Source organism: Phlebotomus papatasi, chromosome 2 (assembly GCF_024763615.1).
Source record: "Phlebotomus papatasi isolate M1 chromosome 2, Ppap_2.1, whole genome shotgun sequence".
Classification (NCBI taxonomy): Eukaryota; Metazoa; Arthropoda; class Insecta; order Diptera; family Psychodidae; genus Phlebotomus; species Phlebotomus papatasi.
Window position 1 is genome coordinate 46,699,414 of NC_077223.1, and position 13,779 is coordinate 46,713,192.

At 31.5% G+C, this 13,779-nt stretch overlaps 1 protein-coding gene across 9 annotated transcripts in view; it reads left to right on the forward strand.

Moving 5' to 3' along the window:
- Positions 1-2,174: 2,174 nt before the first annotated feature.
- LOC129801332 (SPARC-related modular calcium-binding protein 2) overlaps positions 2,175-13,779 on the forward strand; it is a 32,399-nt gene continuing 20,794 nt past the window's right edge. For 2 of the 9 annotated variants that reach the window (XM_055846261.1, XM_055846266.1), the window contains exons 1-2: positions 2,213-2,512; positions 11,418-11,574. In XM_055846261.1, the coding sequence (XP_055702236.1) occupies positions 11,482-11,574 (93 nt within the window). In that variant the 5' untranslated portion in view covers positions 2,213-2,512; positions 11,418-11,481. Of the gene's footprint in view, positions 2,513-11,417; positions 11,575-13,779 lie in introns of all 9 variants that reach the window. The other 7 variants (XM_055846262.1, XM_055846267.1, XM_055846260.1 and 4 more) reach the window with 5 other exon arrangements.

Here is a 13,779-nt window from a genome sequence, read left to right on the forward strand (position 1 = left end):
TAAATTTCACGGAGTCTGATTATTTACCTTTAAGTAGAAGGTCCAAACTTCACTCTTTCATAAAAAAATTTCTTTAAATTTTACTTTTAAAGTGATTTAAATCGAAAAAAACTAGGCACTGTTTGTGTTGACATCTGCAAAATTGACTATACACTGATGGTTTAGTAAAAAATGAAATGTGACACGCGTATTTCACGCTTTAAATTAAATAAAATTTCTGTAGTTTTATGCTTATCTGATACATAAATAGCTTAACATTTCATATAGAACTTAAAAATAATTAGAAAACAAATATAATATTTATAGGATTTTTCATGTGTCCTAAAATACCCATATTATGTCCCGAAAAGCACCCTGTCCAGAAATACCACACGTTACCCTAACACACATAATAAAATTAAGGTTGGTATCCTGAATTACTATATAAAAAGAAAAATCGATGTTTTATTACTTAAATCGAATGATAATCTGAGAATACACCATAAAAAATTTAGAAGCTGCTTCAAAGTATTCTTGAAGAGTACTTTGAATAAAGAAATACTTTTATTGATTAATTACTTAAAATCAATTAAGATTTAAAAGGAGTGGCAAAACGTCCCAGTCATTGCGTATGGCTTGCTTTACCTCAAAAGTACTTTCGCATCTTTAATTGTTTACCGGTTCTCAACCGATTTAAACCGATTCATCACACAAAATCACATAAAAGTTCCCACAAAATACAGTTCTGTCTCTCTATATGCACACTCTCTATATGCACAGCTTTTGTGTCGGTTGCATTCAAAATCAATTTGTTTACATTTTGACAAAGTAATAAAGAAAATTATTTTCTTGGTAACTAATTTTTCTCGTTTTTAATTATCTTAATTTTATTTTTTCTGTCTCATATTATAGTTAAAATAACACGGGAAATTCTAGAACAATAAAAAAATAATAATTTATTAAAAGAAGGAGAAAAACCGTTGGGACTTTCAAAAAAAGTTGTGCATATTCAGAGAGAGAACTGTCAAAAAAAGTACCCAAACTGTGCATATAGCGAGACAGCACTGTAGTTTTAAGAGCTTTGATTTTCGGACAAAAATTACTTATCGGTTCATAACTGGTTCATTATACCGGTGCACAACTAATTTGTTTGAATCACTCAAAAGATCGCCTAAAATAACTTACGAGTAATACAATTGATTTTCCGATAAAAGTTGCTCATCGGTTATGAATCGGTTTATTACTGGTTCACAACTGATTAAAATTGGCTCAGGCTTTCAGGAATTCCAAGACCTTTCCAACTAGTCCAAACATAGAGAATTTTTAACATTTGACCTTGAAAAACCGTTATTAGGATATTAGGAATGATTCAACAGTATTTTCGTATAAGGGCGCAGTGTTCTCCTGGATGATCTCTAAGACATAAGCCTGAAGATTATCATATATTTTCTTTATTTTATTAAAAAAAACATAAATTTATAATATTAATTGAGGAGCTCAGAGGAAAAAAACGCTATTTTAATAGGAAAATGCATACGACTTAGAGTTTTTTTGCTCTGAGCGCCTCAATTAGAAAAATGTTTCTTCTGATATTCAATTCAAATGTATTATTATAGAATTTACCAATTGACTCGACTTTTATCATATCTGTAGGGGAATTCTGTAACAGTGTGACAATGTCATATGACAAATTCAAAATTTAATTTTTATTGGGCTTTAGTAAACTTTAGTATTATCCTATTCCGAAATTACCACGAAAATTTGTCATATTATCATATCGTTACAGAATTTTCCAACTGATCAACGTTAAGGTAGCCAAAGGGGCGACATTACCATATTGCAATAACGATCATAATAACCATAATAACCAATGAAATTTTATAGCAAACGTAAATTTAAATTTAAATTTTATAGCAAAAATATTGGGAGAGGGATTTTAAAAAATTGGTATGTTAATCCCTAATAAAATTATGGTAAAATAAATATGTCTATAAACATTCCAATCAAAAGCGAGTAATTCCATTGCTGAGGAATCGAAATAAAATGCTTGTCCTCATCAAATTGAATACTGCGAAGATGTGTTTTTCTGCATGTCAATTTATTTTATTAGCCATGGAGATTCTAGACACTTGGAGGATTATTTGACGCGCTAAATCTCCAAACGAAGCTTGTCACATAAGACAAGTTTATCATTCATTCAACCGGAGATGTGTTCGTCGTTACTCGTCGATTTCTCACTGTCCACTTTGGATGTTGGCGAGGCGTTACACGCGTTGTCGTCAGTTGCTTTCAAGTTGATCTTGTAGTCGCTTGCGGAGTCTCACGGAAAAAAAGAGGTGTCTGTGTCTCTGAGGTGTTGTGAAGAAGAAGTAAAAAGTACTCACAATTCCTATTTGGTGTGTTGGAATAGCAGGGAGTGTGTCTGATTTCATGTGGATGAGGTTGAAAATTTATACAAGACATGCCATTAAAATTGCCCAACAACCCATATTCGTGAATGTGCTTTTCGTGTTAGTGCGAAGAGTCAATTGAAGTACGATTGCATTGAATTTAATTTATTTTATTTTGCATACGAAGGCATCATTTGCCAGTATTAAGCCAAATTAAGAGTGATTCTCTGCAATTTTTCCACCCAAAAAAAAAATGCACAATAGACACATGCAGTGAAGTGCGCTAAAAATCGCAAACTTTTGCCATCTCCTCGTAGCACGCCCAATTGCATTACGAGTTAATGAATTAAAAGGGCAATTTTTTCCTTGTGCCTGCAATTGTGTGCTGTTTCGAGGGATATAAGAATGCTTTTAATTTCACTTGAATGTGAGAATTTAATTGCTTTCTATACAACTCACAGTGTTCTATTTATGATGACTTCAACAAGAAGAGTGGCTAAAACTGCGTAACATTTATTTATTTTTTTTTTTGAGTGAATACACACAAAAAACTATTCCCAAAAAACCTCAATAAAATTCTCAATAAACGCGTCGTTTTGCCGCCCAAGAGCCACTTTCTTTTTTCCACTAAAAAACTTGATTTCTTGGATATTTATTTCCTCAGGTTTAATGATATTTTAACGGCTAAATTGATCTGGGAATTTATACTGTATCATTTCAGCATGCAATTTGAAATAAATGTTGCAATTTTTTGAAGATTTTATTGAAAAAAGACTATAAACAAGATGCAAATGTTATACGATATACATGTTGTACGATATACATTATGTTACATATATTTTTTTTAATTTGATTTAAAAAGCATATTGTTACAAAAGTTATTACCTATAAAAAATCGTGCAAGAATAATCAATTTCAAAGAATAAGATAAAATATCTGAAAAAAATTGGGTAAGTTAGTACGATAGAGAATGTTGACTTGTGGGGGGGTTATCGAAGACCGAAAGTCAATATCTCTTACCGTTTAGCATTCAGGATGGAGCGAAATTGAAAAAAAAACTCGATTATGAAAACTGCTCTCTCTTGAAGTTTGAGCAGTTAAAAGTGAAAAACACGGACAAACTGTTAAAAGCATGAGATAAATTTTAATTGCTAGTCTCAAGTCACGCATTTCCTGAAAAAAATTAGGTAAGAATTATTACCCTAAAAAAAGGTTGTGCGATTAACTTTTCTTCCTCAGAACTTTAACACTTTTAAGGTGTAAAAATATATCAACATTTTTTAATGTTAATTTTACAGCTTTTAAAGGGTAAAATTAACATGAAAAAGGGTTAATTTAACCCCTAATACACCTAAGAAGCATAATATTTACACCGATTTTGGATCAATTCTGCAGGGTAAAATTAACATTTCCGGAATGTTATTTTAACTTTTTCGGATTTCTCTCAGTGTAATAAAATACGGGAAAAATATTAAGTGTTCGAAGCCAGAGTATGTGCGAAGCCTGAAAGCTTTCCCCTACACAAACATAATAACTCATTATGAACACAATTCTTTGAAGAAAATTGTTGCGAAGAGAAAAATACAAATTAAACAAAACCTAAAAAAGTTTATAATGATATTAAGCAGTTGGAAAAGTTGGATTGCAAGTTGTACATAAAATGTTCTGCTATAATTATAAAATATTTTCTATTCATTTTTAAGATAAAGAATAATAATTTAAATAATTATGAGTAATTAATTTAATTATTATGAGTAAAAATTGTGCTGCAGTGTAGAGTTATGCATCAATTTATAGATTTTCAGCCAAAAATTTATGAAATATACATATTCTAAGGCGTACTAATTGTAATTTCTCTAAAGAGAACTTATCCAAAACATGGTTATACAATTTTTCTTTATAGTTTTCGATCTTTTAACATGTATTTATTTAAAAAAATAATCATAAAGAGTTTCTACACTGACTGAGAGAAACTCGAAAAAGTTAAAATAATATTCCGGAAATGTTAATTTTACCCTGCAGTATTGATCCGAAATGGGTGTAAATATCACCCTTTTTAGGTGTATTGGGGGTTAAAGTTAACCGTTTTCATGTTAATTTTACCCTTAAAAAGGTGTAAAATTAACATTAAAAAATGTTGATATATTCATTCTACTTTGTATATTTTATTTAAAAAATTTGAAAAACTAAAAATGTGAATTTTAGAAGCAAAAAGAGTTTCAAAAAATTTTTATATTTTCTCACCTAGCGCCTAAACTAAAAAAAGATAATGAAGAATGGATGGTTTTTTCGACTTAATTGGATCATAATTATCCTAGAAAACATTGTTTTAGAACTTTTTTTCGCATATTAAAGAAAACACCGTTAGAGGGTTAAATTCTATTAATTTCATAGAGTTGAGTATAAAAATAATGCTGGATAGGTTAGTTAGGAATGGTAGGGTGGTTTCATGCAGTTATGTTTGTAGAAAATAGAAAATATCAATTTATATTCTTTAGATTAGATTTTATTTACTTTATCCTCAATTAATTTGTGAATTTTTGTAAATATGGCAGTAGCTACATTATTTAGTCTACACAAATGGGCGAAGTTATGTTTTTTTTTGGACCATAATCATATGTCAACATTATCCAGTCGCAATATCAACAGATATTGTATCTCAAAAAATGTTTTACTAACAACAAAGATGTTAAGTTTTGTGCCAAAAGAGTAGCATTTGCGGGGAGTGCTACTTTAGGAGTTTGATATCAGTAAAAGATCAAGTAAAGCACATCATTTGGCTAAAGAGACCAACAGAGAACATTCATAATCGAAAACCTCCTAAGAGAATCGGTTAAAATATTTCAGAAATAGCATAGAAACATTTCTAAATAGAAATTTAGAAATATAGAAGAGGGCAAAAGGACCAAAAAATAATTGATAGCGCCGATCTGCAAGCATTACTGAGATAAGATGATCAGATTGGCTTCAAGGACATTAAACATGATTCGGAGAGGTATTTTCAAGCGTTTATATGCATAAAGAAAATCAAAATATAGGAAAATCGGTTCAAAAAAAGGAAAAAGAAAAGAAAGAATTTCCAGCATCGAATTGATACAGATGCAATGGTTATGGTCAGAATATATCAAATCAAAAGTAGTATGATAACTTTTATCTGGTAAGGCATCAAAACTGAAAAGACAACCAAATTTCTTGGGGAAACAACAACTAATTAATTTTAACCAGGAATTGCTCGAAAAACGGTTGGAATGGGTCAAGAGAGACGTATGAATAATACAGCAGAGCCTCGCTATAGGCCATATTTGGTTTCAGATTTGACACTTGTGTCGCACTAGTCACTAGTCCATGTCATTTTTTTAAAATTATCAACGACTTTTAGTATTGAAATTGCTCGACGGCTTACACTTTCTTTGCGATTGTGGTACTTGTCCTCGCTCTCTTCATTATGGATCACAATTATCACAACTACTCAATTAAGTTTGCCAAAAATATTAAAATAATTATGACAGCATTGCATGTCGCGTATAAAAAAACATAACCTAACTTAAAATCAGTGTTTTGAAATCAACGGTCGATAAATTGTGGACTATAGGGCGATGGCCTATAGCGGGGTTCCACTGTACTGCAATAAGACAGCGCCTCGTGACATTACAAATGGTACAGATCATCATCAAAACGCTGAATTGGGATGTGCTACCATCCCCGCTGTATTCTCAAGACCTGGCCCCTTCTGATTATAACTTGTTCCGATCGATCGTGCATAGCACTTTTGGGCTACACTTGGCCGATTTCGAAGAAGTGCAAAATTGGGATGAAAAACGGATTCGCTCCAAAGACATAGGGGAAACTGGGGCACCACCAAACACGGGGTACCACCAAACACTAATTTTTATTTCTAAACTACTTGGACTATCTCGATCATTTCTTCAGTGGACAAGGATCCCTATAATGCCTATAAATTTCTGTAAGCCTTGTCCTCTGAAGTCGAATATCCGATTAAAAATTCGCAGTGTTTGGTGGTACCCCGTGTTTGGTGGTGCCCCAGTTTCCCCTATAGTGGATATAGTGTTCATGAATTGTCAGAGGGATGGCAAAAATGTGTGGCTAGCGTGGGCCGATAGTTTGAATAAACTATTTTTTGTATTTCTCTAGAAATTTTCCGCCTTTCGATGAACAAAAATAATTCATAAATTAGTTCAGAACCTTTTTGGAAATTCGTTTCTCTGGAGTATAACACTTAAACCGCTAAAACCCTAAACAAAGACATAGGGCAGTAAAATATTTAGTTCCGTCTGTAATGCCAGGAATGACAGAAAAAAAAATCATGAAATCAAAATTAACATTTTTTTTCTCAAAAACTTGCATTAGGGAGAAGTGGGGTACCTTTTAAAGTGGGGCACCTTTGAAATTAGGATTTTTCACCTATGTTTAAGTGGAACTGATCCATATCATAACGTAATTTAGCTTCTCAATCTGTTTGTGTAGTTAAATTATATCACGATAAGGCTCAATTTTAATAAAAATAAGTGAAAAAATCCCAATTTCAAAGGTGCCCCATTTCCCCTATGTACAACTTCACTTTTTTCACTCAAAATTAGATTAAATTAAATTAAATTTGTTGTGATATTCACAAGTAGAAAAAAAGTGCGAAAGATTCTGATAGACATATGCAATTTTTTAAAAAAAAAAAGGAATATGAATTTAGATTTTATGAAATTTTCCTGAGCTGAAAGGTTTGCTGTGAAAGACACATAATATTTAATTCTAAGCAATTAAATTTGAAATTTTATTGAAATGGATTTAATTTATTTAAATGATTATTAAGATGGATTCATGTAAAGTGAAAACCTTTTTATATTACCTTGGCCAAAACTTACGCAGAAGTTTAACTGTTTTTAAAATTCTAAATTAAATTGCAATAAAATTTGGTTTTTTTGTGATCAAATTTATTTTTTTTACTGATGTTTTGCACAGAACCAAGAAAATTTGAACTGTGTGAAATTGCGTTATATTCTATTTCTAATCTTTCTAATCTCAAAGTTATGGAAATTTCTTAACAATTTTGGCGTCCTATGTTATATGTTAAGTCCAAGATTGTGTAAAAAGTAAGAAATTTACAGAGAATGAAAAAAAAATGTTTAAGAGTCCACAAAAAAATTGAGAGAAAAGTGTGCAAAATCGCTTTAAGAGTGGAATAATAAATCTCGTGGGTTTTCAAACAAATACCCACAAGAGATTTGTTAAATATTTCCCTCTCGAGCCAATAATTGAGGCGCCACTTGTATTTAGCGAAATTATATGCAATTAATGGAGTCGAATAGTCGCGGACTTGACGATTTTTTTTCACAATTTCTTGCCACTTTTTTTGTATCCAATACGAGTCTTTCAAGAGTAAATTCCGTTCTATTTGCCGATTGACGTTCACTCGACGGGCTTCTTGGGATATGTTTATTTTTAATTTCATGTCTATCGTTGTGATACTTTCCATGTTTTGGGCTTCTAATGGCGTGTGTTTTTTAGGAACAATGCATTTATATAGTTTGGTGTTTATTTCACTCTGGAGAGCCAAATGTCTGCCTCAAGAAATCAAACTTGGGTGAACCCTCTGTGGTTTGGCTTTCCCATAAGACTTCAATACAGCCTCCTTCTATGCTGAGAGATGCACACTTTGGCTTGGTTATGTATGTGTGTTGAGGGAATTTGAGTCAAAATGAATAGAAGAAACGACAGACAACCAGACGCCAACTCACAACATTACACCAGTATCTTATCCATTGATAGATTTTCAGACAATTTTACATTACGAAGTTAAGCATTGTACTTATTATGTAAATTAGTCAGAGAAAAGATCAAAAATGAATTACGACCTATGAATATGCAAGAGTTTAAGATAGAAAAGAATATTTTAGAAAATTATATTTCATCCTCGGAAGTATACTTCTTTTAAACCCAAGGGGGACATATCTTGAAAGAATTTATCATAACTTTTGTGGTACTCACGCCACAAGGTGATATCCTTCAATTGTCCAATTCCAGGGAAATGATTAATAATAAATCAATACTATCTGGTAACTATTTATTCCTTGCTCTCGTTCTGTCATATTTATAAAACTCTTCAAATGTTAAATCATATATATATAAACCTGTCAAGGTACCACAACTTTTAAAATTTATCATTAGTTTAGTTATAGGGCGAAGTGGGGGGGCACCTTTGAATTGAAGCAGCTTTAAAATAGAGCATATTTTTGTTTTATTTTTAAATGGAACCGGACCTTACCATGAAATAATTTGACTCCACAATCCAACTGTGACGGTGTATTTTTTGATGTTGAGGTTCAGTTCCATTTGAAAACATGAGAAATGAAAAGCCCAATTTTATAGCTGCCCCAATTCAAAGGTGTCGCACTTCCACCTATGTTAATAATAATGCTGACATATCTCATACTTTTGTTTCCCAAAAGCGGAATTTTTAGACATGCATTATTATTTTTACTATTTGAACTCAAAGAGAGAGCAGTTATATAATCGTCTGTTTTTTTCAACTTGTCACCGGCCTCAAGCTTAAACGGTAAGGGATATCGACTTGCGGTTTTCAATCACGTTTTTTCCATCCGTCACCCCCATCCATTCATCCCCTCCAAAACCATTTTTTTTCAAAATTGGCCCAAGCTTTTTCAATGATTTTCGGATATGTTTTAGAGGTAGTCCAGGCGAACATTTCGTCCAAACATATCTATGACCGGAAAATTCGTTATTTTGAATTATTGAAAGTCAAAGGTCAACCACTTTGGAGAGGGCCCATTTTTCAACTAATTTGATTGAATTTGAGTTTTTTGGAAAGGTATTGAAATTCTGAATCTGGCTGTATCGGCCTTCACCGGTAATGAACCGGTTAAGTACCGTTTCTTTTTTAATTTCAAATCCTTTTGTGATTTATGAATCAATTTGATCTTTAGTAGACCAGTAAGCACCAAAAGATCATGCGAAAAACTAATTCACAGAAAGCTCTATCTCGTGAGTTCGAGAATTCCGCAAAGCTGGGACCCTTTTCCATCTCTTTCTCTTATACAGTGATGAAATTGTCAGTCCTATGCCCCTTGGAATTAAGTAGGGTGAAAGGAACACCTATTGAGTTTTTAAGAATTCGTGTAAGGACTTATTGACACCCTACTCTGTACCATTTGGAATATGAAATTCGAACACTTATCATTATCGAAAAACGCAGAATAATGACAAAACGTTATACTTAGATTTTATTGGATGCATTAAATAAATTTCAACATATTGATAAAAGCGTCAATAGCGGTTCCCTGTCGGAGAGGTGTTCCTTCAACCCTACATTGAAGTTCACTGGATGCAATCCGAATTTCGAACAACTTTAACACCAAAAAATTTCTGGTCACTTTAAAAAGAGATTCTAACCAGGGAAACTTGCATTATTTAGTGAAAACTAGCATTGGACCCATTGAGTGTATCTTTAAATTGAATAGTTAATTATAATTTGTAGAGATTGAAACTTAAATTCAAGTAATGACTGTTTAAATTGAATTTTGATATTTTCTCGCAAATTTGGAAACCAAAAATTCCCATTATACTGCAAAAGTATATTTTCATGTTTTATTTTAAGAGAATTTTAGGAAAAACAAATATTCGAATTTGTGTTAAATAAATATTGTTTAGAAAGAACAACGATGAACGGAATTTAAGGGTGTTAAACATTTGTGTTTATATTAAGAATTTCTTTTTCTGAGTTAGGTAATGATACTTTGAGGCTTAGGAGATGCTGATCCCAACCATTAATATTAAACAAAATTAAAAAAAAAACTTTAATATGTCAATTTCAGTTAAGTTAGTGCCAAGTTTCTTGCGTTTTTCATTAAAAGCTTAAAGAAATTTTACTCTTTAAAGATGTGTTTTTTTGAGTTAATTAAATAATGACTTAAAGATTTATGATTTATCTCAGAATTGAGAAGATTGTTTAATAAAATACATAATTAGGAGTAATGATAATCTTTATAAGAGAAGAAGAATCTTTGTTTTATTTAATGGCCTCTATACACTATAGAAAAATTTATGTATTACACAGTTTTTCCTACACAATCATAAACAATTTGCTTCAATATGGATTTAAATTTCTTTAGCTCGTATAGGGCATAAAAGCTCCTCGTGGAAAATCTTAAGATCCTAAAAATAGTACGCTGCGATTATTTTTCACAATATTGTTTTAATAAATTTTCTGAATTATCTCCTTTGAGTTCTCCAATGTCTCTAATCAAGGAAATTTTATCATTTCAATTAAATATTGTTAAAATGTATAATTAGATATTGACTTATAATTAAACGTAAGTTTTTCTGTAATTTTTCACAATATTTGAAAGGTTTAAGAATTTCCATGACCAGCTGCAAAGTTAAATAGAACCTAAATAATTTCTATATTTTCAATTTCGGTTTAATTACTGTAATGTAGTTTAATTATGTCTTAACTTAGATAAGCGATTAAAGATTAAACGAAATCTTTTTCGGAAATGAATGTAAGCATACAAAGGTAAATGTTGAGCTTAAAAGGTTTGAAAGCTTAAAGGAATTGAAGAGAACTTTTGCAAATATTCAAGAAGAACATACCCAAGCATCCAAGTATTTTCAGAATATTATTTTTCTAGATGTCTCTCCCTTGTCTGATATGCTTCTTCTTTTTTTTTATCTTACCTGTGTTCTTTGGTATTTCTTTCGTACGCTGAAGGAGGATCGTCTCTCATCTATAGGCACGTCTCACACTTTCAACTTCTTTAAGAGCCAATATTTTACCTTCGACTTCATTCTCAATTTGACCTTAGAAGCGTTAACACGGCACACTATCCTCCTTCAGAGAAGCCATTTTCTCAATATCTCTGCCATCGCGCTGCTTTTTTTTTCTTGAATCATTAGTATGTAAATGTGCAAAAATTGTGGAAATGATCTCTATTTTCTCAGTGGTCACATTCTTGTGATATACCCCAAATAGTGCCTTCGACTTGCAAAGTTTAATTAAATGTCTTTTGACAATTGAAGGTGGGTGCATTAAGCAGCATTTGCGATAAACAGTGTGTATAAAAAAAGTGTATGTGAAAGGAAAATGCAGAAAATGCTAGTATCGGTTTGTTTTCTTCTATCAACATTGGTGCACTTGGGAGTAACATCATCCACGCTAAAAGGCACAGAACCAACGGTGAGTTGGGATTTTTGTCTCATTTAAATCCGGAATTTTAATCATAAAGTGGTCGACAAGACTAAAAGAGTGGGAATACGCTTTTACAGCATTTTAAGGCGGAAAATATTTTTTATGCAGACTTTTTACACCGTTAAATATTTAAAACATAGTACTAGTTGGACTGATATATATATCACACTGAAGGAGAAGCATAGATCATCTTGCAATAGATCAGATTTTTTACACGAGACACTTCATTATTTATGCATTATTTAGGAGTTGTAATACTTGGGTTATGCAAACTTTAGACCTGAGGTTTAGCTTTCTGGTTTTAGTTTGACAAATTTAATATAAGGAAAAATGCCCTCAATCGACCAGTTTCCTCGACTCGACCGGTCAATTTTTCAATGTTTGATGGTCAATTTCTATATGAAATTGTCACCGATTCGTATTATTTATGGAATAATTGACCTATTTAATATTAGATTATACGCTAAACATTAGAGCAAATATAAATAAAAATTGGAAAAATAACTCTACCGGTCATGTGAGAGCACTTTACTTAGGCAAGTTTTAAATGAAACTGGTAAAATGAACAATCTATCTCGTAAATTCTTAATAATTAATGATTTTGCTTGTTCTTTAAAAATTAGACACATTCAGAAGCGAGATTAAACCTCAAGTCTTCTGAACATCGACTTACACCAGCGTGTGTTCATACATTTATTGAACTATGTTTTAAATTATGGTTTTAGATTTCAGAATTTTGTCTTGTTTAATTGGACCTAGAAATAGTTATTTATTTATTTATTTTTCTAGTATATTTTTTGTAGCGAAAAAAATAATGAATTAATGCTATTTTTTCACTCTTGAAAATAAACACTTACAGATTTAACAACGAATAAAACCAATTCTTAATATTTTGATAAATAAACCGGACAGAAAGATTTTGTACTTTATCCACTTACAGACTTCATATATAGGTTGAACTTGGGTTAAATAGAGTGGAGTGGTGGAGCGCGTTTGTCTGACAAGACTTAGGGGAAACTGGGGCACCACCGAACATGGGGTAGCATCGAAAACTGGAATTTTTTAATTAGATATTAGACTTCAAGGGACGAAACCTGTATGAATTCATAGATACTAGAGGAATGCTTGTCCATTGAAGAAATGGTTATTATAGTCCAAAATAGTTTAGAAATAAAAATCAATGTTCGGTGGTGCCCCAGTTTTCCCTGTTGAACAAACTCTTTTTTAATTAAATATAAATACATATCAATATTCACTGAAATCAATCCCATACATTTTTTTACGCCAAGAAAAATTTGCTTTAGTCAATATTTACTTTTAATAATGTTGGCATTGAGCTATAATGTTTTTTCCTTAGAGAGAATAGAGATCCTAAGATAGCTACAAAAATTATAATGAAATATTTATTTCGTCTTTCAATATAATTGCAAATACTCTACGAAAAATTTGAGATATAAAGAAGTTGAAAATTTTAAAAGTTTAGATTTATGATTATTAAAATCGTACCTGATTTTAAAATTAGAATCGCGTAAAAAGTTACATCGCGAAAATAGAATCGACTAAAAAAGTTTCCTTATGGCTCGGGCACACCTTTTAGATCAAGAAAATTTCATGAAGTCGAATTTCGTATTCATTTCTTTCTCATGTGTTTTGCATATGTCTATCTCATTCTCTCGCACTCTTCTTCTTCTCTTGAACATCACTCCAAATTCAATTTAGCTCAATAGAATTTGGTATGCGAAAGAATGAGATAGTCATATGCAAAACATGTGAGAAAGAAAAGGTTTCGAATTTCTACTTCATGAAATTTTCCTAATCTAAAAGGTGTGCCGGAGCCATTATGGCTTCGACACACCTTTCTTTCTTAAAAGCTTTGCATATGTCTATCCCTCTCTTCCGCACTCTTCTTCTTCTTTTGAACATCACACCAAATTAGATTTAGTTCAGTCGAATTTCGAGACCGAAAGAGTGGAATAGATTTATGCAAATCTTTTGAGAGATAAAGAGACCCGAATTTTGATTTCATGAAATTAAACCGAGCTAAAAGGTGTGCCATTGGTTTAAAGAATACTTTGTTCTCGAACTTAGATTTTATTCTGAAGCTATGCTAAGCTCAATTGTTTTTATTACATGAAGACTTCTGGACATGATACCGCTAGCGTTTTTCTATTTTTAATTATATTATCTTATTTT